This window comes from Nicotiana tabacum, chromosome 9, assembly GCF_000715075.1.
Source record: "Nicotiana tabacum cultivar K326 chromosome 9, ASM71507v2, whole genome shotgun sequence".
Lineage (NCBI taxonomy): Eukaryota > Viridiplantae > Streptophyta > Magnoliopsida > Solanales > Solanaceae > Nicotiana > Nicotiana tabacum.
Genome location: NC_134088.1, coordinates 105,300,254 through 105,326,270, shown reverse-complemented (window position 1 = coordinate 105,326,270; position 26,017 = coordinate 105,300,254). Strand labels below are relative to the sequence as shown.

Here is a 26,017-nt window from a genome sequence, read left to right as displayed (position 1 = left end):
TCTAATTCAGGATGTGTAAGAAAAGTACATTAGCTTAATAATGAGTTCGCATTTCCTTATATATTCTTAGGAAAATTCTCACCCAATGAGCTAACTTCTAGAGTTGAATCAAGTTCAAGATCCATCTTTCTTCAATCTAAGGATCACTTTTTAAGTACTAACTGCAGTGAGGAAAAGGAACACTTGTATTTGGCGACAGCGTAATACATTCGCTGTCGACTCAACTCTGCTAATATATATGCACTTATTTTTCGGATTCAATCTTACAATATGTCCCTGGAAAGGTCAATGTTACAGTAGAAATGAGAATAACTTTACAACCTTCAAATAATTGCGCAACAACAATCTAGACGTAACACGACAACCCGATTTACATCAATTACACAAAACAGAGAAAAAAGAAATTATAATGCAAAACTGAACAGGCGCGATGCTCACCTACAGGGTATAAAGTTACTCAATCTTTTCCAACACTTCCAACCTGGTTTTCCTTTTCCAGCCTTTCATTGTAGAGACTAGGTTGATTAGACCAACAATCTGACCTTTACTGTATTCCTGCAACATTTGAAAGATACAAAACTTAAGTATATTGTCGAATAACAACACTAACTAGATTTTGCATTTAGCTTTCTGTACCGGATGAGCACGTGCCCAGTGCACAAACTCGGTTTCTGGAAGGTAGTAGGCCTGTTCAATGAATTTACATGGAAGAGTAATGATGGTTAATATCGATGGAGGTAGGAAACCAAAGTAAGGGATGGAACAATGAGATCACTGTTTGATTGAGAGAAGGCATTGTTACAAGCCCCCCTTATACGCACCTTGATGAATGTTTCAACTATCTGTAATTTAGGCCTCACATCTACAGAGATGAAATGTTTCAAGCCGTTTATCAATACCTGAAGATATTTTGAGGTTAAATTGTATTTCATTTGAAATTTAGCGCAAGTCAAAACTGTGGAGGGACTGGAGGAAAAGAGGATCCTTAATGGTAAGCTGAAACCTGAAGATCTAATGACATAAGAGCTCGTCCTTCATCAGTACACCTCTTCACGCGAGATAGGCCTTCAACGAGAATTTCAGCAACATTATCAACTCCATATTCTAAGAGGAGGTCTTGAACCTAGATATATAGGAGGAAACAATAAGAAGCAAATTACACATTTCTCCTCTTTCTCCAGAGATTTTCATCTATCATTCTAGCATAGAGGACAAAAGTGATGTCAAGCAATGTGTTGATAAATACATTTACCCGCCAGAGTGGAACATAACAGGAACCTTATATCATTATCTTAGTTTAGGTGATCAAGGTAGGACTAGGACATCTAATCAGAGATGAACTACAAAAACAGGCGTTTCAACCATGGTAACACAAACTCCATCAATTCAATGGAATTAGAAGAAATAACCTTTAAACTGTACTAAGGCAGGATCGCCACAGATTCAGAATTAGATACGCCAGAAGAAACTTTCGGCAGCTCAAAATATTCTAAATATTATTATTTATTCATTTCATATATGCACAGATGGGGCACACAAAACAGAGGAGAGTAGGTTCTCCGCATAATTATACAACCTTTAGCCACGGTAAAACAAGAACATCAAGTTTTGACATTGAGAGGTTGTTGAACAAAACAATCGTTATATCAGCATCATCGATCCTTTCTAGACAAGGAGATTGAAACGGCTAAAATTGAACTTCGCCTTCAGAATCTCTACCGCCTCCTAAGTAACATATGACAAATGCAAGCAATCTGCCAGGATAATATACACCTAGATCACTACCCTAAAGCCTTCCCATCAAGCGCATTGCATCTAAGACTAGGCTCCATAATAGCAAAACAGCTGACATACAAAGCAACAAGATAATAAGAAATTATTCCATGTATTAGAAGCACAGGAATTGTGCCTCTTCAACCAGCAGAAGCATCAAAAAAGGATTGGAAAACAATAATTTGATGCAGGAGCAAGAGGATCATATTTTATTGTGCAAATGACTATTCCATGACCTCAGTTTCATATGATCTGTTGTGGTTCCCACATGTTTACTCTAATTTCCCTAGTGTATTTTTTTTTGAGAAGGTAACATATAATTTCCCTAGTGTACTTATGATCTCAGAAATGAGTATGAATGATCTAACAACAAAAGGAGAATGGAAGTTGAATATCCAGATTCTGATGAAAGAATAAGATAATATTCATGAAAATTGTTTGAGCTTCTTCTTCAATATTAGTTTATTTAAAGCTTAACCACCAATTTTGACTCCAACAGTTGGTAGGCATTACCTCCTTCTGAATTCCTCCGTGAACAAGCCTTGTTTTATAATGCTTAAATTCTCCAAGCAAAAGATCTACATATCTGCAGCAACGGAAGTGGATCAAATTGGGGACACATGGATGAATATTGACGGTATTTTAGCAATATGAAATGTCAAACATCTTTTTTTGTTTTGGCGTTGAGTGAGAGCAAGAAATCTGACAGCCAATGCAACAGAAGATCAGTATACTGTGGCCATCAACAACAAACCCAATATAATCCCACAAGTGGGGTATGGGGAGGGTAGTGTGTACGCAGACTTTACCCCTACCTTGAGAAGGCAGAGTGGATGTTTAGACCCTCGGCCCAAATCAGTATATTGCAGCCAAATATCATAAAGTGCCAAGAAATCAAATACCAGAATACCTGATTGTAGGTTATTTTTTCAGTTTAATAAGCGCCAAATTTAAAAGAACAGCTAAATCTCAATCCCAAGCTAGTTGGAAAGTGCAAAATTCAAACATAGAAGTTAAGATATGCTTGTATGCAAATTAGATTTACTGTTCTTACTGTGTCTAGAATGATGTTCCCGTTTGAGAAAGCTTGTTAGCTTTGTATTGGCTCCCACTTACTTAACGGCGGCCTTATTTGACTATGAATGAAAAATTGTAAATTCTATCCTGATTGCTATAAATATTTCTGTACTCACCACCATCCACGTACTTCTGTTTAATGAATTAAACATCACCCTTCTCTCAAAAACAGAATTTTAACTTTTCTAATTAAGAATTATTAGAATTAAATATCTCAAAAAGTCAAACCGATTGTTCCATTCCTTAGAAAAACTATAACTAGTTAGGAAGCGAGAAGAGACTTCCATACAATTTTGTATCGTCAGTTTCTACATAGGGCAGCCACAAACAAAAGTATCTAGTATGGTAAAATTTACTATCCCCACAAGATACAGATACAAAATCACAACATTTCCAATTATGTTGAGGTTGATATGATGTCTTTTTAATTCTTTTCTTTACAGCTTTAACCACTCTCTATGCCCCGATTTAACTCAACAAAACTTGTTTTCCTTGTCGGTTACTTTTACCTTTTTGTTACAATATTGAACACTATTTTTTTTATTTTAAAGTCTCTATGATCCCATTTTTCTACAATGAAAAGTATCTCACAACATTCTGTATCCCTATTTTTGGGCTCCCACTTTGTTAAAATCAGCCATAATAATTGCTATCACAGATCATCAAAGGAATGGAAAATCATATTCTTTTACAGTCATCTTATCCAACATTATATATCTCAAAAGCTTCATTCATAAGATTATAAGCAGAAATAGAGGTGCAAGAACACGAGTCAACTCCGGAGAGAGAGGGGGGTAACCAGTTATAGAAAAGATTAAATTAAAGTACACAAAATCAACTATTTGCCTAGAGTATTTATTTAGTTGGGCTTATTTGTCCCCTGTAGATTCTCCTGATAGTTATCCGAACTTTGTTAGCTCCCTAGTATTAAGCTGATTTTTTGCCTTTTTGTATTGGAGCTAGCAACTTTCATTACTTGTGTAACTATTCTGCATCTTCTTGATGCCATCAATGAAACCAATTTCTTCATAGAAGAAAAAATTAAAGTACACAAAAGGTCATATAATTTAATGTGTCTTTGATAATAATGAAACATTAAAATATGGATTTCCTCATATATTTTAAACCATGCAAGTCTTTAGGTGTCTTTGATATGCTCCATGGCAAGTTGTTTAATATAGAAAAGTGAAAAAATGTTAAAATATCTGACACAAAAATGTTAACAGTTCATCCAAAGACATCTTCTATGCACAGCACGTTGAACACACTTTATATCTTAAGCGATGAAACCCAACCTTAATAACACAATTTAAGGTGCTGTCTTGCCTAGCTCTTTTCTCAGTGACTATTGAACACTTGCATCCTCAACTTCCCAGACTCCCCCCCCAAACACACGTTCTATTTTAAGCGATGAAACCCAATACTTTAATAACACTATTTAAGTTGCTGTCTTGCCTAGCTCTTTTCTCAGTGACTATTGCACACTTACATCCTCAACTTCCCCCAAACAGTCCAATTATGACGAAAAAACATATAAGGCTAGATTTCAGTAACCTTCCAAGGATTCTGAAAGGAAGAAGAGTTTGGTACATACCCATTGTGCTCTACTCCAAGCTCTTTCACCTCCCATTTAGCATTGGCAATCCGATCAACGTACCTGCTTAGATAGTTCCCAGTCAACACTATTTTAAGCACTTCAGCTTCGCAATTGTCTTGTTAGGTCAAATATTATATGAAAAAACAAATTACAAGTCCAATTTCAAGAAATACATAGGTAACCAATGAACCACGTTCCAACATTTGCTGGGAATTCAGTGGGAGGCAAGTAACATAAGTCCTAGAACTGAGTCCGTATCCACATTTAGTATAAAAAACAACACAGATCCTGCCGTGTTATATCTCGAAATTACCATTTCCTGTATTTCAGTATAAATGTACCGACTTTTTTCATGATTTTTGTTATTATTTATTGCATTTTGGGACAAAAAGTTAATTCCTTTTCTTTTTCTTTTAGAGGGGAAAGCGGATTTAACATCTTAATCAAAGCATAAAGATCCATCAGTTGAAGAAGCATTTCAGAGACAATCAGAAGTCATGTTTTCCATAAAGGCTAAATAATACTCCTTCCGTCCCATTTTATATAGAGTTGCGTTATGGAGTTCAAGGTGTTAATTTGACATTTGCATAGTTTAATCGAGAAAACATCATAATAAAAAGTTCAAGATTTGAATAGTTATATGAATTTGAATTCTTGAAATGAAAATTTGTTGACAACGATATTAATGGTTTTGGAACGTCACAAAATAGAAAGAGTATCATGTAAATTAAGACGGAAGTGTATTATATAAAAAGAAACTCTGACTCAAGAGTTGAATACTAGGTAGCACATACACCAACTTCTAGATTTTGTATTTGAACCATCTGGAACTCTGACCGTGGCAGCTGGGCCAAATTTTCCAGCACCAAATCTTTTGACAAGAGTGGATTGCTCTAGTGGTTAGCACCCTCCACTTCCAACCAAGAGGTTGTGAGTTCGAGTCACCCCAAGAGTAAGGTGGGGGAGTTCTTGGAGGGAGGGAGCCGAAGGTCTATCGGAAACAACCTCTCTACCCCAGGGTAGGGGTAAGGTCTGCGTACACACTACCCTCCCCATACCCCACTAGTGGAATTATACTGGGTTGTTGTTGTTGTTGTTGTTGTTATAAGGAGCACCAAATCTTTTACTCATAAAAATAGTTAATTTGATCCTTCATAAAAAAAATGAAACATAATAAAACATCTATGCGCCATTTTATTCAACCAAGTCCTATATTGGAGTAGAGAAGAAAAAACTTGCTACTTGATTCAGATATTCAATATACGCTACTCAATTAACATGACAATCGAGAGGATTTGTAAGGTAAGGACTAGCACAGTATGTGTGTGCTATATTCCTATGCCTTTGGGAAGATCCAAGCGGCTATGAGATTATATGCCCTCGTGAGACTTCTGCCGGCAGCTACATCATGATCCTCTACATGAGGCTGCCATCTTAAGGCAATGGAGGCGCAGAGGAGTGATTATATAGCCAAGGCATAGAGGCAACATTGTCGCTAGCCCCCTTACTTGTACTTTTCCGTTGTGGTTTCTTTTTTCTTTTATTATTAATAAAATAGCTACTAGGCAAGCCTAGTAGTATAATATGCTTTAAAAAAAAACATGACAATCTTTTAATTTAAAACGTAAAAAGAAAATTGGCATTCATTGATAATATTACTCTATACAACTGTTAAATATTTCAAGAATTATTTTGATAACTGAGAAATCCCTGAGGGCTAGCTAGTGCACAATTCGAAACTCGATGGATTATGGGTCCGCCCCTCCATGCTTCTCCATTCAAATATCACTCTTTTGTTCGCAGCAGAGTTCAAACTCGTGAGGTGCGCCTAACGTGGTGCCCCACACATCACGTGTTGCGCTCTTACCACTAGGGCGAGGTTTTTTTTTTTTGGTGGAGATGGAACCACTAGACAGAGTTTTCCCGTAATTAATTTTTGTAATAGCTTCTATTGTCCTATATTTGGCAGATCTAGTTACCTTACAAATTTATCCCCAAATTGCCAGAACTTTCATGTCTAGGTCTTCATGTTTCATGCATAAGAAAATTAGGGTGGATCCTCTCTCGAAAATCTTAAGGTGAATCAATCATCAATATTTGTCATAAAAATCCCCAATACAGACCAAAGAGACAAGATGAGGAAAAAATCAGAGCATCATTCAAATTCTTAACTATACAGACAAATGAAAGCATAAAACTGCATCAATCATGATTGGAAACAACTCCCAAGGAAGTATATCAATATCACTCACCTTCATAAAGCAACGCAAGCCAGTCAACAAAATATAATAGAGCAAGGACATATATCTCACCCATTTATGTGGAGAAGTAATCTAGCAGTTGTTTTATGAATATGATCTACAAGGTCCGGTACAGCATCCACCTATGAAAGACGGATGGAATATTTCACTTAATAATTTTTTTTTTGAAGTATCAAATGAAACTACAACAGCATGTAAAAGTAAGTCTTCGATCAAACCTGACATAGTCAACAACATTTCATCACTTCAGGACATACAAATAATTTGAAGAACCAATTAAACACTTGGAAGTGCTTATGTACCCTTTCTATTCATCTCTACATTAAATTGTATTATAACTATCATTTCTGTGTGGTCATGTTAGTCTTACCAGGAGCCCATGCCACTCTTCCCATGCATAGTGAAGAAATAGCTCACTTCAAAATTCTAGATACATCAAAAATCGAAATAATTACAAGGAAATTATGTTACAACAGGTGAGAGACATACCAAATGCACATAGAAATCCTCAACAAGTGCCCCGTTATTTTGAAGAAGCATTGACTGAAGATGTGCTTTAGATCTATGCAATAACCGAGCAACGACATATATAGTGTCAGCACCTGCACATCTTTCCTGCAGCACAATATTGATAGACATTCAATAAAATCAAAGATTCAAGATGTTAAATTAAAATAGCTATACATGAGAACAATCTGCAGATGATGCACACTCTTCTAACGAAAAGGAAAGATAAAATTACATTCATAACACTTTTAAAGGAGATTTTCATGTTTTTTCTTTTAGACTGTTTCACCCATCCAATATAAATTACATAATTCTATAAGAAAAGATTAAACCAAAGATGTTACAAAAGTGAAGGGCTTGACTCAATGCCAAAAGTACTAGGAATTGTCCAAGACCATGTAAAATGACCATAGTCCATACGCTTAATCGATGTGGGATTCTAACACCCAGTTGAATTACATTATCACGCCATCTAAAAGCTTAATTGTTAGAGATGGAATACTTTAATTTTTTAAGACACCTCCTCACAGGCTGATCTAATTCTCTTTTCTTTTTTCTTGGCATGTGGAAGTATTTTGCGAGAATGGTTGGCAGTGAGACTTGAATCTAAGACCTTTGCCTGCTCTGATACTGTGTTGAAAATGAACCTAGGGTCGAAATTAATCCCAAAAGCTAGCTCAAGTGATGATGATCAAAAAAACATAAAGAGACAACAGCTCACAGGCTTAGCCGATGTGGGATTCAAACATAAGCAAGAGGAAATGTCATATTAGCCATATCAGTTGCTTCAGAATGGGAGGTACAGCTTGGCATTGGTAAAAGCTTCCATAACAGAGCATCGCAGTTCGGCTAATCAGTCAGAGCCTTTTTGCAAAGGGAATTGTCATTTACCGTACCTATCACAAAGGACTCTCTGTTCTAAGAATTAGACAGTTATCAACACAAACGTAAGAAGATTTTCTGATAAAGATCTTGTTTATAAAGCATATAGATTCAAATTCCAGTTAGTAACCTTGAAATTAAAAGGGGAAGAAGTTACAAGAATACAGTGAAAGAAAAATCATCTGCAGATTAATCTTAGTAAATCAAGCATAAGAGAAAGCTTGAGCATACTTGACTTCCTGTGTGCAATTACAGAGGTTAGTAGTTACAATCCTCTTCGGCCTTTACAAGTCAAAATTTAAGAAGAAATTTATGGACTGAAGATCGAGCCTGATACGCATAGGTAACCAACTGCCAGATACCAGGATAAGGTCTGAACATGAAAGACCAACTCATTATATAAAGCAAATAAGCAGGCGTTCACCGACATGCAAAACTACCAAATCTACTTGGTAAGAGCTGTTAATTACATAGGTTTCTTCGACTTAAGACAGACTGTTAACATAGTTGGTATTCAGGTTTTACACTTACAGTAGGTTCCGCGTCTGTCAGGAGTCTTGTTATTCTAGTTAGAGACGTGTATATCCGTGTACCGGTAAGTGTGAGATTTATAGAACATCTAGTTCTACAGAACCTCCTATTAGTATTAGAAGAAAATTATTTAGTATCAAAATAAAACGGACCTGAAGAGAATAAGATGGATACAACGGATTCGCATAGCCAACCCCACCTAATTTGAGATTGATTTATTAAAAAACTTCATATTTTTCAAATTGCGGGGTGGGGATTTTAGAACTTGGTTTAGCCTTTGGTAAGGCAGTTTTTATGATTATACTGAAGGAGGTCACCACAAGACAATCTAATAAGATTCTGTTTGGTAGTTCTAAAACTAAACTAGATCGGATATAATGTGATCTTGTCTCATAATCTAGATTACAAAAGCAATCTAGTTCTAGTTTCTTCTTTTTTTGAAATAGCATTTGATCCTAGTTTGGCGATCCACTAGTGAATTGATTGACCTTGACTTACAAACCAACAGCCTTTCATGATCTAGAGCTCCTGATGAGGAAAGGACTACACAAGCGAAGGGTGTAGATTGTAACAGGAGTAGATTTTTTAACACATCATTATTCATTGCCATCCATTTGACAGTTCAAGGTAAAATGAAGCCAGCAGTAAGGTGAAGCATTCATATCAAGACATGCCAAATATTGGATAGCAACTTGATCATGAAGCTTTAAGATGGATATGAAATTAGGAAAATTCAACTGTAAGCTCATTAGTTGTATTCTCCCGAGAACATATAAATTTTTTTGTAACCATTTATTTATATAGCTCTGATTCCTAACCAATAACCTTTCATGATTTAGAGCTCTTTATGAGGAAAGGACTACACAAATGAAGGGAGTAGATTTTAACACATTATTATTCGTTGCCATCCATTTGACGGTTCAAGGTAAAATGAAGCCTGTAGTAGTCTAGACACATAAGAGGAAGAAAGGTAAAGCATACATATTAAGACACGCCAAATATTGGACCCAACTTGATCATGGAGCTTTAAGATGGAGATGAAATTATAAGCTCATTTTTTGTATTTTCCAAGAACATCTCAACCCACTTGTCTAGCAAGAATTGAGGAGAAAGGTCAGAAAGCAAGCAACGTCTCAATTGACCAAGCAAGTAGCAATACCAGCACCAGTTCAATTATCTCACAGAAGTGGACCAGACATTCGGAAAAAAAACATCCCATAAACCATAACTTTTGTACAGAAGTACCTTCAGTCCCAAGGATGCACCAGTTAAGTAACTTGGCGGGCTGGTAGGAGTGACATCCATGTGAGAAAATGATGTGCTTGAGCTGGAGGGAGGAGAGGAGGAAAATGATTGAGACTGGGGTTTCATCCATTGGTCACAATCCTGTGTTATTCGTGATAATGCAGTCTTAAGCCTATCTGGGGACCATGAGAGAAACAGGGCTTTATAAAGGACAAAAGGCAGGCAAAATATTTAATATCATACAAGAAAATTGAATGGAGGAAAAGATTAAAAAAATGCAATAAAAGAATGAATATTAAATAAGTCCATTTTGAAACTATGGGAGGAAGTGAATGAATAAAATTACTTACACGACAGAGTGTCAGTCACAGCCTTTCCACTAGGATGAGTACTTTGCTGACCAAAGGTCTCAAAGACAAAGTGAAAGAAGATCCCAAACAATTGGCAAAACCCCTGTTGAGGGAATTATATTCAAAAAGAAGAAAGAAGAAAAGAATACAAAAGAAAATCACCAGGCAGAACGATATTTATTGGAGATCAATGTCATCTAAAGGCAATAAAAGTACCTTAAAAAACTCAACATTAACAATCTCTAACTTCTGAATCAACCTCGCATATTTATCCAATAACCTGTGTTGCATTTATGTTCAGCTTAACAGAATTCATCAGCAGCAGCAGCAGCATATCCAAATATGACCAGTATTTACCTCAGGAGGCTAAGTGATGATCCTGTTTGTGCTTCTATTTGTTCAATGTTCCAATGTGAAGAGCGATTTCTTGAATGACCAGGTTTAGCAATCCGGCTAGGTAGTTGGCTATCTTCGTCAATAAAATCAGCATGAAGATCTTCATTTTCATCTTCAGATAAAGAAGCATTCCCATTGACATGATTTACGTCACTGTTTGTCAAAGAACTCTTATCAAAAGAATCTTCATTGGAGTTTCCACTTTCTTGCGTTGCAGATCCATTAAGCAAATAAGAGTCCAAGTATTCCTTGGAACTACCATTTAGTTTTGGCAGAAATGGGTTTCCACCCTTAAGCCAACTTGAAAATCCATTCCTCTTAGAGTCAGTTTGTATAGGATGTACAGATTTGCGTGGCAGTCGAGCATTGGGAGAAGTTTCAGATGAAACTATCAAAGCTGCTCCATCACCAACAAGCCCAGCAAAGCTTACTACTTCTATTGTCTCCGGTGGCAATATCAGCCAATTCTCCTTTTCCAGCACCATCTTGAGAGCCTGTATTAGAAAAGATATTTAATATCTTATCATGCAGAGGGTGCAAAAACACAAACAGGATAACTCTAATGAAGGTTCTTTAATGATCAAATTACTAAATCTGACTTAAATGATCAATATGTTTATTGTTATTGCTGTCTTTCTACTTTCTGGTTCCTTCGTTGCTGGTATTATCTCTCTGGCTTCTGTTGTTTTGTTGTTACTGATCTACTGTCTCTTTTCATCTTCTTGAGCCGAGGGTCTATCGGAAACAGCCTCTCTACTCCTCCGGAGTAGGAGTAAGGTCTGCGTACACACTACCCTCCCCAGACCCCACTTGCGGGATTTTTCTGGGTTGTTGTTACATGAGTTAGGTTGCATAACCAATCAACACATCTCCACCCCACTTGCGGGATTTTTCTGGGTTGTTGTTACATGAGTTAGGTTGCATAACCAATCAACACTTATCCAAACACTACACGAGCACCCCAGATGATGAACGCTTTCATGAATTTGAGGCTGAGTATAGAGATTATCCAGCCCAATTCTACACTAATGTCATTATAAGACTTAACAAATCAAATACGAATGATGCGAGTTAAGATTGAGCTTTGACTGATGACTCTGTAGAAATGTGACCAACTAACAGGCAAGTAAAAGCTTGAACAATTTCTTTTTTATACAAATGACAAAAAAATTACATGTAAATTGAGGGTCTAACAAATTTCTTAGACATCCTGCAATAGTCCATATCTTTTATGTCATGAATTTCCACAGGTCATTCTTTCGAGTAAGAGAAGTACCCAGAGTAAGATCAAATTTATAGGGTAATTCTTCTATACACATGCTACTTTATCAAATCTCAACCAAAAGCATTGTCTCTTCTCATAAAACTGAAATCAATCACAAACATGAAAATATTTTACCCTTTATTACAACTCTCATCCCCCACCCATGGGGCTGTCAAGCAAGCAGTTCTGCATAATACTGGAGCAAAGGCATGCATAAGTAAGTCTAACTAAAACATTTAACTTACATAAATATTTTGCCGATGGAAAGCAGCTAGATAACTTTCACAAACAGATTTCACTTTCTGCCTGAACTCAACTGCTTTACTCCCACAAAATGCTTCCCCGGCAAGTACAAAAATGTTTAAATCTTCATAAGTTATTAAGAATTGATGGATGCTAGCAGAATAAATAGCAGGTGAAGAAAGCAATACAGCTGCACGACTTGTTGTAAGTTGCCAAAGATTCTTTCGACCCCTAAGTAATGTATGTGAAACAAAGGTCGTGGCATCTTTCCTCAGTTGAAACCAGGGGGATCCACTGCTTGATGCTGTACTTCCGTCATCCCTTGCCTCTTCAACCCTATAATTTATATTGGACGAACCGTGCATTTCAGTGTCGCATGAAGCAGCAGAAGTAGGTAGTGGGTCTTCAACAGAGGATAAAATTGGCACTCTCTCTATGCTTGGTGACGAAATATCATCCTGTTTTCAATCACAAGAAAGTTTGGTTAATGTGTCAACTCTCCCTAGTCTAGTATCTTAACCGTTTCTTGATATATCGGCAGGGAAAAGAATGAGAGGCAAACGGCTTGTTTTAAGTAAGCGCTCTGCATACTTGGGCTATTCCAATGCAGCTCAAACATAATAGATTACTTAATTACTATCTAAAATTTCAAGGAGGTCAAATCACACATAAGTGGCAGAAGGGATGCCACATGACTGGCCTTCACCTTAAATTTACTGAAAACTGATAAAGTTAAATGATTTGTGCAGCTTAAAATCTCCAAGAAGTTTATGACACAAAACTACATGTGATACAGAAACTTGCATGACCATTTTAGAAAAGAATCAAATATGCAGCATCTGCGATTTGACATAATTCTAGAGGTTCCCCAGCATTTGGGTGCTAGATGTCAAAATGCAACTAACCAAGCCATCTTATCAATGAATGTAAACTAGTCCAATCCAGTTATCCATTCAAACCAGTAACATCGAAATCATACTGCACTAGCTTCTTTACTGAACTCTACCATAAATATTCCCTTTTCTAGATACAACTGGATAGAACCCTAATACACAATCTACAGAGAGAAGACAGATAAGCATTCACAAAACTCAGGCTCAGGAAGGGAAATACCAACAACATCACATAGCAAGAAAATCTTGAAACTGGTAAGGAGATGGAAGTTTAGACAAAAGGGTGGGTACACAAAATTGCCATCATAAGAAAAGATCCCATGACCTATGGAAGAGCATAATCTTTGAGAAAACTTAGCTCTTCTATGCTTTGTAGCAACAGCAACAGCAACAGCAACAACAACCCCGTATAATCCCACTAGTGGGGTTTGGGGAGGGTAGTGTGTACGCAGACCTTACCCCTACCCCTGGGTAGAGAGGCTGTTTCCGATAGACCCTCGGCTCCCTCCCTCCAAGAACTCCCCACCTTGCTCTTGGGGTGACTCGAACTCACAACCTCTTGGTTGGAAGTGGAGGATGCTCACCACTAGAGCAACCCACTCTTGTCGCTCTTCTATGCTTTGCAGCTAATATGATAACTTTGTACTAGTCAATAGAGAAAGCTTAGGACTTAGTAGGGTACAGCATGATGCCCAAGAAGAGACCACAAGTCCAGATGGAATAATTTACAAGGTATACCTACAGTTCCATGAACTTACACATTTGGACGTAAGACATACATGAAGCACTTAAGAGCTGCCACGGAGTAGACATTAATCATTACTGTATATACCTTATCCTCGGGCCGGAAGCTCTGTATTGCATGATATGAACACATCAACCTAAAAAGAACAGCTAGTGTTGCTAACAAGCATTGCCTGAACTTGGATTCGGGTATCTGGATGCACAGATCACTATATGTGAGCCTGGAAAATGGGGCACAAACGACAAATCAAGAGAGAGAAGAAAAGCACAATAGTGGAGGAAGTCAAAAGGCATGAAATATATACCTAGTGCTTTGCACATTGGTGTTGTCCAGATCCTGCAACAAGAGGAGCTGTCGTTAGACAAATAAAATAAAAAATTAAAGCTCTTATGTCGCCCAGCAAAAAGGGCATGCAAAACTAGGCTTAATTTCATTCCTTGTATACCTAATACTTTAGCCATATATCCCCAAAACTGAATACAACACACCTCTTGTACGGTAGTCTTCAGCACAGAGTGGGTTTCAGATAGAACCTCCTGCATAAAGAAACTCTGTATCTTCTCAGCAAGGCCAGCAACATCTCCAATAAGCGCATAAGCGTCAACTACCTGAAGATCAGTACAAACACAACAATGATGGATAGAAGAACCAGAATCACTATTTTAAAGAAGAGAGAGAAAGATGCACCCCTTTAATTCCACAACGTTTAGTGCAAGTGAACTAGTTCTAAATCCAATAGCAGTTGAAGCAAGAACTTTTAAAGTGGTGAATATATTATAGCTCACATTCCCTGTTATGCACACATTCATGTGTGTGTGTGTGTGTGGAGAGAGAGAGAGAGAGAGAGAGAGAGAGAGAGAGAGAGAGACAAAATTTCAAGGCACTACCCATCTTCAATAGTGATTCAAGGAATTGAAAGAACAGTTTATTTCTTTGTGCTTCTATAACAACAGAACTAAGGGGGGGAAAGAGGGAACGAAGAATAAGAGAGAAGCAGACACAAAATTGATTTTGAATACAGAAGCAATCTGTCTCCTCAGTCCTCATCCTCCCTCTAATTACCAATCCGTACTCTGGACGGAAATAAATTTCATGATATGCTTTACCAAATTTATAACGTGTAGAAGGCTGATTCACTCACAGTTACATAGTTCTCCTCTTTGAAATCCTGGCACACTCCTAATAAAAGTGAATCCAGCTTTTGAAGAGTCTTCCCTAGCCAAACCTGCAAATGTTTTTAGAACATCAAAGAGCACGATGAAGTTGTTCACATAGATCAAGACCACAACAAGAAAAGATGATAAAATCAACCACAAGGAAACTGAAGGGAAAAAATTAGGTGAATAAGTGTACACATGATAATTAGTCAAAAACGAGGAGAAGATGCGCAAAAGGGTTTGTCAAAAATAAAAAGAAGTGTTTCTTTATTTAGATAGCGGTCTAACTAGTTACCTCAACACCACGGCTCATCTCTTGTGCGGCAGAAAGCTCCGAAAGTGTGTCCAAAATTTGTAAATACTCTGATAGTACTTGGAACGCCTGTAAGTTCATCGTTTGAGCATTATGGAAAAAGCATGTATGCAAGAATCATATACCAAACATGCGAAGCCATAAGAAAGAAATAATTTCACTAGGGGGAAGAGAAAGAAAAAGAGGGAAAGAATGTGCAAGATGTCATGCTACCCTAAGTAACATCAGAAGTTGAGTGGAACCTTTGAGAATCTTCCTTCCTCAACAAGAGTTTCAAGAGTTGATTGCATGTCAAGTGCATGACGCAGCTCAGTCAGAACCGGAAGCACATCCTGCAAGGGGAAACAATTCCTAAAAGGCCTCAAATACATACCCAAAAAAAAGAGGGAATTCTAGCCTCTGTATTGGAAAACAAGCGGTACATCATAAAGAGAGATGAACAGAACACCCCTACCTGAAAATAAGAAAAGGAGAGCAATTTTATATACATACACACAGTAACACATACATTACATACATATTTTTTGTACACACACACACACACACATTTCTCCGTATGTATACACATGTATACAGAGAGAGAGGGAGAAAGAGTGCGTCAGTGTACTACAATCATCTGGTGCAAGAAAAATACACGTGCCTTTCTCTTTTCTCCTCAATGTGTGTGTGCATGTGTGCAAATTGGCCAATCAGCAAGTTTCAACAGTAGAGTGCAATGCATATCACCACCCAGAGATAGCAAAGCAACTATACCAAAGTTCTAAATTTGTCAGAAGGAAGTGGAGAGGAACTTTAAGGAAAATTTAGGTTGAGAATTCTTGGTAAAGATCGTGCATGTGGAAACACATAAAATATCAAGATTTTTCTTCAGGAATGCAAAAGGATTACAAGATCATACAATTTATTTGAAGCTAATTTTACAATGGGAAATACTTTGATGAAACATTTCCAGGAGAAATGTGAAATTCTAACCATTGACCAGGAATGATATGAACATCTCATTGCTCAATATGGAACGTAAGTGTGGTTTAGTAAAACACAATTTTCTTAGTTCGGACTAAAGATTATACATATGCTTGGTTAACAAAAAAGGGGGGTTGGGTGGGGAGAGCAGGAGCAATAGTATCAAACTGATTCGTGAAGGAGTTTAAGCATGGGAAAGTACCAACAGTGCTTGTTTTCTTTTAGAATTTGTGGAGACAATAAGATCCCTTGACACCTCATTCCTTGAAGAAGTTAAATGTCTGCGACCATTCTGCAAAACCCAGAAGAACGAAGTTTGGTAAACTGAGATGAAGCTGCTTCTGCAAACCAAACTGTTATAGACACTATTAGAGGTTGTTTGGTTGGTGAGATGAGGGATAAAAATCCCAGGATAAAATGCGTGATTATTTTATCCAGCATTTGGTTATGGGTATTAAACTATTAATTATTCCCGGGAACCATTTTGCACTAAAATGGTGGGATTAGCTATCCCACCCATGGGATATCCTTGTCTATCTCATACCTGTAACCAAACTACCCCTTAGGATTAACTAGTATTATCTTGATACAGGAAAATGTAAATGGTGATCTACCACTAATAGAGGTTGCAACTATTAGGAATCTTTTCAGTAGAACAACAAGAAAGTTCCAATACAACCAATCAGCTGCTTACCATGCATATGACATTTGCAATCTTCAAGTCTCTTTCCAGTTGTCGGACAAGATCCATTCCCTTCACTGCCCAAATAACAAGAGATTCAGAAAGTTGAAGGAAAAAGGCCCCATGTTGACCAGATGATAATAACGAAAATACTACTCTGTTGCTATTTGGAGACGTCCCAAATGTTTAACATCAATTCCATCAATAATATTATTTTATAGAATTTTCACAAGATTAGCAATTCAATGAGCCCCCAGAGCTTTGGTTCAACAGCAAAGCAGGGAATGTGTCGTGAAACATCATGAGGTCGAATCATACTGGATAACCAAGTCAGACTTTTAAGCGGAAAGGTCAGGGACGAGTAGTCCATTATCCATCGAGTTTCGAAGCTGGAAACAGCAAATATGTCGGTTATCAAAAGGATTTAGCAATTCAATGAATTTGAACTAATATCATAATAATTATGACAAGAACATTTCCCAGTTAGACTTACATTTTAACTAGTATTACTTTAATATTTTCTTCCTCTTATAACTTTTCTCTTCTTTCACTATATTTCCTCTACCCTTTTCCCCTTCGCTTCTTCTTATACAATATACAAGCTAATTAACTGTCAGATTCCATGCCTAGTAAAGCATTGTAAAATTTTGGGGGAGCGGGAATGATAAATTAATTATGTAGATGAGACAGAGACCACAATAACCTTTAAGCACTTTCAATGGTTCCAGTAGATTTAAGAAAACGGCACCATGAATAACTCTTACCCATTACTTCATGATGCTCCATAACATGGCGCGACAAGCGTTCAGAAATTCTGTCCAGCTGTGCTAATCTAAGAGCAGCCTACAGTTTAATACAAAGCAGAATCATTTTTTAGTAATGAAGCATTCGTTTATACAGTTGATACATGTCTCATAAAAGCATACTGGTAAAAAGTTCCAGGGCTCTTTTATCCATGACAAAGCCAATTATAAAATGTGGTCCCTATGTTTGTTTCTACTATGAGTTGCTTTTCCGATGAAACGAGAATTGGTGACAAAATAGGAAAGAAGCTGAAAAAAGAAGTGGATTCAATTCCATATAATAAAGTCAAAAATCGAGGAAAGCAAGCTCCTTCGTGTCAATGCAGATTACCAACTCGTACAACAAATAATATCAACTATTTTTTACAACTAATAAATGTGAAGAAAACTAGTACAAGATCATAGATAGAATGGAATATTCAACTGCTATACTCTACCACATGCACCAATTGCAAAATATTAGTAAACATACTTCCAAGCTTACCCTCTTTGCATGCAGACAAATAACAAATTGCATAAGAAACAATCTTCAACATGCTTGGGGCCCCCAAACATAGAGAAGAAATACAAACGAGAATAGAACACATTTCTAGTCCGCTTTTCTCCAGTTTTCACAAAATATCATTTTTTGCTCCGATTTTCTGTTGAGATGGGACTACACTTTAAGTACAATGTTAAAATACTTTACTAGTCAAAATACTCAAAAATAATACGAGTATAAAGCTTTCTTAAACCAATGCGCATGGACTGCACATTTATGTTGACTACCCAATTTACATCAAGTATATCATCAAGATAGTGGACAGTTTAGAGCCATTTCCCTTTGACATTTATTCTTCTTTCTTTAATAAGAAAAAACAACTCAAATTGATATGAAAGGAATAAAAGATGAGTACATGTTGTCAATGATCACTCTACGTCAAATAACAAAGTTTGCCAAATCTTGTGAAAGATTGTAAGAGAAACATTATGCAAGTGGTAAATTGCTTTACACACAAAGAATGGAGGAAGACTGCTGTACCCAGACATTTTGCTGCGAAAGAGACCACTCGAGAAGAGATCTGAGCTTACACTCCTTATCTAAAAAAAGGGAGAGTTCTGGGCTTACACTCTATCTAAAATCCAAATGCGCCATAGAATAGTCAATAAAACACCTTGCAAGAGAATTTTACCATTCATTGTGCCACCATTTTGTCCGTTAAACATTAACCGACTGAATATGGAATCCCCAAAAAATTGCCAAATAACCCAAATGATCTCTGCCACATCCACTTGCAAAAGGAAATGTCTAAACATCTCAATGGGACATTATAACATCCAAATGACGACGATTATTCTTTTTTTTTTTTACCAAGAAATTCGTTTTCCAGCTTCAAATTTCGGTAATGGCTCCCTCTACCGTTCTCCACTAAAATACTACACTTGGTCCCCAACCAGGATTCAAACTCGTGACGTGTGCCTACCACACATCCAGCGATGTATCCCCTTCGTCGTTGAACCAGAACTTTGAGGGGCATGAGGACGGTTATGCCTAAATTTTGTGGATCTGTCACTGGAATGTATCATTACCCAAGGCATAATTGGCTGGATCACTGGATCTAAAACTAGTGTGTACTGCCATGAGCCTATTGAACCCAACATAGATCAAGCACCACCTTCTTTTATCAGCCAACAATTAAAGGTGACTGTTTCTTTGCCAACAAAGTAATCTGATGCAGATATTGGGTACATATTTGCAGCGGAAGTAATAAGTTTCAGATTCTTCATAAAGCATAAAGCGGATAACAATTCTTATATCTTAAAAAAATACTCTTTTGCTAATTGATATACAGTTAAACATAACAAACAACAATTAAACTTGTACAATGACAAGCATATGGCAAGTCAAATGGAGAATTCTCCCTCAGCAGCCAAAATAAAGAATTGCAGTAGTACCTGTTCTTCCAAGTAAGCTAGTTCACCATCTTCAGAAGGAATATGCTCCAGAATATGTCCGACAGGATCAAATTCCTACACATAGATATCCCAGGAACCATCACGAGAATTGGAGTGATATGGATTGCAAATGCTCAAGTACGGAGACAGCTAAGGGGAAGAAAAGAAGATAAAAATTGAAGCAACTAAGGGAATAAAAATAGATCTCCAACAGATTGGCAATGGAGGAATATAACGAGTAAATAACATGGCCAGGAATCAATATGTATGCTGTACTCAAAGATCCTTTCCTTGTAGAAAGACAATAACCCATGCATATGCTGCAGCTTTCACACGAATGAAAGCTAGGTTCATTAACAGAACAATCTTGATGAAAGAACTAATAAAAGACATGAGTCGTTTGCTGACAGAAGTAATAGCCTAACAGGCAGGCCAATCCTTTCAGTGATTCAGTCTACACCCACACCAAATTGTAATTAGTAGAAAGTCCTCCCACAATTGACATTTCTTGTCTACAATTCATAAACACTTGTTTCTCAACCAATGTTAAGTGTGCAGGTAATACTTTCAAAAGAGCAAAGTCTGGATTGAGCTGATGGAAGAATTTTGACAAAGAACACAAAGAAAAATCAAAAACTAACATCATGAGGAGAAAATTAGAGGTAATTATCCAATAGCAATCAAACTACAAGCAACAACAACATGACAACTTTTAGAGACTGGCAGCGTTAACGCTGTTCAAAGTTCATGGAAAAAGCTTTCATACATAAACCCTGGGGAAGAAGTCTGGAAATTACAGATCATATGCCTGGTAACTACTCCAATAATACTCGTGCAAAGATTGATGCAGATCTTGCTAATATATAAGAAATGAGGTATACAACGACTTTCATAGGCTCATTAGCAAAGGCCAAATATTATCACATCAATGAAATCTGTATTAGGATCATCATCCGTACTATACCAATGATCCACTAGAGAACGTATAGGACAGAAAAACACGCAACTATAATATTTATTAAGATGCAGAAGGTGAAACCTCTTCATAGAATTCTTCCTCCAGCTCCTCGACAACTTGACCAGGAGGTTTGCTCCCATATATAGAGCTCAATTCCTCTGAGCTTGATGACAGAGCATGTCTCTGATGGGGAGGTAGTCCAGCTAGAACACGTGCAAGGGCAGCAGCGGCTGCAGCTCGTTCAGGAACCTGCAGGAAAACTTTGATCTTGTAAAAATAGAACTGAAGGCCGTTTCTTGCTTAGTCGTCAAAAAAAAATAGAAATGAAGACAGTTAAGGAAAATGTCGACAAACTTCAAGCAATTTATATTCCTCTCTCAGAAACAGAGACTGAATGATCGCATTTTTATTTCCATTCATGTTTACTAGAGGTGCACATAGGGAGCACGCATGCGACACATTAATTGTTCTTTAAGTGCTTACACCCCAAAAATTGACAGAAATAAGAAAATTTCAGTCATAAGATACAGCGTACACATAAGAGAAGTGGATGCCTTCAAGAAAATACATAATAACCATGCCCTCCAATTTCTCCGAACATCACTCTAAGGTATACCAACCTTTTTAATGTCACTTTTGCCTATTCCAGTGAAGGTGGAGAAGAGAATAAACAGTCTTTGAAATAATTTCTTATAGGATGGCAATGCTGAAATTAGAAAACTGCATTTGCTTAGGTAGCAAAAAATCAAAATATGAAAAAAAGGAAGTTGACTTGGGGTGAGGATACTAGAATATAACAGAGGCTTGCTATATAAATGGTTGTGGAGGCTTAACGATGGGAAAGCTGCTTTATGGAAACTGTTACTTACTTATTATCACTACGTATTTGAAAGAGGGTTTTGGGATGCTAAACCGGTGGATTCCCCTTATGGAGTTGCTGTCTGGAAGCAGTTTTTAATCTGTGGGGAGAATTCAAGAATTCTGTTAAACTGAAGGTGGGAATGGGAAAAATCAGATTATGGACAGTCTTTTGGTGTGAAGATGGACTGCTTAAAGACCTCTTTCCAACCCCGTGTAGCATTCCTATCAATAAAAATTGTTTGTTGGCTGATTACTTGCCTAACGCTGGTGATAAGATTCAGTTAAGAAGAGGTCTTAATAACTGGGAAATTGCTGAAGCTGGTCTATTTCAGCAAAAAATTCAGTCAATGAGAATTGATGATTGCAAGGGACTCAAACCGGTGGTTAGTGAACAGTGGAATGTTTACTGTTAAAACCTGTTATGGCAGGCTGCAGAGAGCATCAGAGAAGTTTGTTGATAATTGGCCTTGGAAAAATGCTGTGGAAAACTAATTCCCAACCCAAAGATGCTTGCTCCGGATTGATTGCCTCGCACGGGCTTCACTCAAAACTATCTATAGAGGAGAGGTTTTATATTATGTAGCAGGTGTTCCTTATGTGATGCGCTGCAGAAACTGTGAGTCATATATATTGTTGCACTGCAATTTTACTTGGCAATTTTATTTGGTCCTTGTAATTGAATGTTTTTAGGGTCCACTGGGCGATGCCAGACAGCTCCAAAGATTTGATGATTAGTGTTTAGCAGGCACAAAGGATAAACAGAAAGCTGAAGAAGATCGAAAGTCCATCCCTTTATGCATCATCAGTGTGGTTGGAAAGAAATAGAAGATGTTTTGAAGGAACAAAGGAGTTGTCATCTTTTCTGAAGTATAGATGTATTCAGAATTTATTTTGTTGGCACAAAGGGATATTAGTCACAAACACGAATGGATTTATGGATTTGTTAGGTTCTTTTATTTTATAGTTATGTACAAGTCCAAGAATTTTTTTATTTACTAAAGTTTCTTGATAATTTGTTAGAAATAAAATTACCTTACCATTATCAAAAGAAAAAAAGGATACCATGAATGAGAAGCTGAGCATTGGATGTTGCGCCCCTAGCATTCATGTGTGTACCATAACATAAGAGAAAGGAAGAGGAGATGTTTCAGAGAGGAGTAACATGACTTCGTGCAACTTAAGACTTGTCTTTTCTTTTTTAGCTCAACTTTTCGACAGCCACAAAGCTCCTGTAGGCATAGATGATTGGTTGCCTTTTGTAGAGAACTACATCTTTATGTAGGCTCACTAGTTTTTGTATACCTTGTGTTCAGAGTTTTTTCCTCACTGTTTCATATAAGCTTTTCAACAACCATTAAAAAACCTCCAAGTAAAAACACCATTTTACTCGCAACCAAAAGCCCTAGAGATGCTAAAATACTTCCATATCTACCATATCTCAGCCAAGTCCACTCAAAGTTTTCGTCAAGTTGTTGCCTCAAATTTCAATGCACAATAGTTCACTGCATTCTGATACCGTATATCCAATATTTCAAATATAACCAACTCAAGTACAAGTTTCTATCAATATTTTTACACAAGCGTTCACCAAAACCGTCTAAGAACACCAGTTTCCTGGTACAAAATTAAACTAATTCTAATCAAAATATACATTTCATTGCTCATAACAATGCAGAAAACTCAAATTACCCAACATCTAAACAATAGTATCCATTAAGAAATAAAGATCACCATAGACAACTAGGAGCTGATGGAAATTGTTAGGCCACGTGTTTGCCCAAACCAACTGCCTTCGACTTGACCTACATAAAAAATTCTACTCCCTCTGTCTCATTTTATAAGGCACACTCTCCTTTTTAGTTTGTCCAAAAAATGAACTATCTATCGTATTTAAAAACAGTTTAACTTTAAAATTCTTATTATACCACACAAATGTTTTAAACCACAAGTTTTCAAAATTATTTTCTTTCTTGAGCTCCGTGGCTAGTCGAGCACCGCCACATAAATTGGGACGGAGGGAGTACTAATTTGGCATCCATTGTGACAAATGACTTAAATCCTGAATCCAACTCTGAGACAACATTAGCAAAATAAAATTGTAAGAATTACCTCAGGACGATCGGAAGAAGAAGGGAGGAGGCCAAGAGATCTGGCGGAGCGAACGGAACTCAAAATCTTCTCACCAACTTTAGACAAGTCCATGCCACCGTCGCCGTAGCCAGCTCCTTGAGAAGAGAAGAGCAAAGAACCTAAGAACAAAAACCTAGATAATTCGAACCCACCTTCGCTCAATTGACCTTGACCCCCATTTAAAAGAACCAGTGGAATTAAAGGAAAAGGCGGAGCAGAAGAAGAAGAAGAGTTTGACTGCATTTCAATCCAAATCAACCCCTTTCGATCTCATTCTTCCCGAGATCGGATGGATCAAACTACTGTGTGTCTGTGTGTGTTTTAGAAATGAGATCAGACAGCTGCTTACAAAACGAAAGCATATGATTAGTTGTTTGTTTGAATTAAAAAAATTGGTCTCTTGGCAAAAAGTCTGAAACTAGTTAATGGGTGAGCATTTGAGTTCTTGACTTGTTGGCTGTGCCAAGACAATGCTGGTGGGGTTAGACTTTCTTGTTTGGTAATTATGGTGGTGACATGAGAAGAAAGAAATACAATTAGGAAGATGAAAGATGGCTCGGCCTCACAGAGAACTGTGGGACTTTTAGGATCGTCCTTGTTATTTATTAAGTGTATAGTCCATGATCAATTAGGCATTACTTAAATAAGTTAAGATTAGTTATATAAATTTGTATTATCTATTTCCCTCTAAGTGGATGTGTGCCAATTAAACACAGACCTTATATCCGGTCTTAAAATTTAGGAGAGTGTATGTAAAACGCGATTGATGTGTAATATATAGGTAAATTTATTGAGCGATTCCTTAGCATTGTTCATGTTAAAGATACATCTGCAAAATCATTAAAAGAAGCAATTTATTCTTTGCTTTTGGAACATTCATTGAGTAAGTATCAAATACGAGGACAAGGTTATAATGGAGCTAGTAACATGAAGGGAGAAATTAATGGTCTTACAACTTTGATTATCAATGATACTCTTTCAGCATATTACATATGTTGTTTTGCTCATCAATTGCAATTGACTTTTGTAGCTGTTGCAAAAAAAATTATGAGGCTGAACAATTTTTTGATATTCTTACAAATGTTTTAAATATTATTGGGGGTTCTTTTAAGTATAATGAGATGCTTCGAGATGATCAAGCAGAAAAAATAGAGGAACTACTAGTGCTTGGTGAAGTTCATACAGGAAGCGGTTTAAATCAAGAACTTGGACTTCAAAGGGCAGGTGATACTCGGTGGGGTTCTCATCTTAAGACAGTGCGTAATTTTATTAGTTTATTCTCATCAATTGTTCATGTATTTGGAGTTCTTGCAATTGAGGGTTCAAATTATCATGAGAGATCAATGGCAAAAAGTCTAGTGGATGACATAAGATCATATGACTTTGTGTATATATTACATTTAATGTTGAAAGTATTGGCACTTACATATGATTTAAATATGGCTTTGCAAAAAAAAAGATCAAGATATTGTAAGTGCAATGAAGCTTGTTGGTTTCGCGAAGAGACAATTGCAAGATATGAGAGATTCTAGATAGAATTCTTTGATAGAAGACGTCTCTTTATTTTGTGTCAAGCATGGTATTGTGATCCCCGAAATGGATATGAATTATGTTCGTGGAAAGTCAAAGCGTAAGAAATCAAGTATTACATATTCTTATCATTTGCGTGTAGAGATTTTCTATGCTATTATTGATTTGCAAATTTCAGAGTTTAACAATCGTTTCAATGAAGTGAACACTAATATCCTTCTTGGTATAGCTAGTTTGAGTTCAGATAATTATTTTGTAAATTATGATAAAGACAAGATTATGAAACTTGCTACACACTTATCCGAACGAGTTCATTAATTCTATGCTTGAGGATCTTAGTTTTGAGCTTGACATCTATATTGACCATGTGCGAGAGGTGGCAATGAATTATCTAACTTGAAAAGACTTGGAGATCTTTCAGAGATATTGGTTAAACAAATTTGCACATGACTTTGAGACTTGTTTATTTGCTTATGAAGTTAAGCTTGATATTGCATGTCGCTACTGCAACTGTAGAAAGAGTTTTTTCTTCGTTGAAATACGTTAAAAATGACTTGCGAAGCAGAATTGGTGATGAATTTTTTAATGATTGTTTAGTTTGTTATATATATGATGAAGTATTTGAAAGTGTACCTAATGATGCGATCATTGATCATTTTCAAAATAAGACAAGTTGTCGAGTACAAGTGTAATGACAATGTTTATATTCATATGTTGTCTTTAAGTGTTTTGTTATTTTCTAAATATATGTTGGATATTGATACTCGTTCCTTAATTCGGTTATTGTAATATATTGACTTAAAATTGTAGTAGAAATCCATACACTTCAATTCCTAGATCCGCCTCTAGTTATAGTGGTGAATTTGAAATTTTCCCTAAAAAGCTAGGGTTTTTTTTTCTTGTCCGATTGAGAGAATATTC

The 26,017-nt window shown here is 36.8% G+C and overlaps 1 protein-coding gene across 2 annotated transcripts; it reads right to left on the bottom strand.

Moving 5' to 3' along the window:
- Window positions 1-188: 188 nt before the first annotated feature.
- Window positions 189-24,181, bottom strand: LOC107783406 (uncharacterized). Of its 2 annotated transcripts, XM_016604372.2 has the most exons (26): window positions 23,546-24,181; window positions 20,657-20,824; window positions 19,618-19,692; window positions 17,644-17,722; window positions 16,892-16,956; window positions 16,400-16,489; window positions 15,477-15,566; window positions 15,217-15,303; window positions 14,906-14,989; window positions 14,253-14,372; window positions 14,069-14,100; window positions 13,852-13,984; window positions 12,129-12,584; window positions 10,581-11,113; window positions 10,440-10,503; window positions 10,224-10,326; window positions 9,874-10,049; window positions 7,198-7,323; window positions 6,760-6,830; window positions 4,445-4,507; window positions 2,287-2,359; window positions 1,004-1,123; window positions 822-899; window positions 637-687; window positions 439-555; window positions 189-276 (listed from the first exon to the last, which is right to left on the bottom strand). In XM_016604372.2, exons 1-25 carry the CDS (start codon window positions 23,807-23,809, stop codon window positions 454-456), a joined length of 3,303 nt encoding a protein of 1,100 aa, XP_016459858.1. In that variant the 5' UTR covers window positions 23,810-24,181; the 3' UTR covers window positions 189-276; window positions 439-453. The 2 variants fall into 2 exon arrangements, with proteins under 2 accessions (XP_016459858.1, XP_016459857.1); XM_016604371.2 differs by having other exon boundaries at window positions 189-555.
- Between the last annotated feature and the right edge of the window lie 1,836 nt (window positions 24,182-26,017).

Bases quoted from the DNA above. Each gene is read 5' to 3' on its own strand.
- LOC107783406 (XM_016604371.2), bottom strand. From the start codon at position 23,809: ATGCAGTCAAACTCTTCTTCTTCTTCTGCTCCGCCTTTTCCTTTAATT. The intron at 13,985-14,068 runs GTATATATTTCA...CCCATTTTCCAG, and splicing joins ACCAATGTGCAAAGCACTAG to GCTCACATATAGTGATCTGT. The intron at 4,508-6,759 runs GTGAGATATATG...CTATCTAAGCAG, and splicing joins TTACTTCTCCACATAAATGG to GTACGTTGATCGGATTGCCA.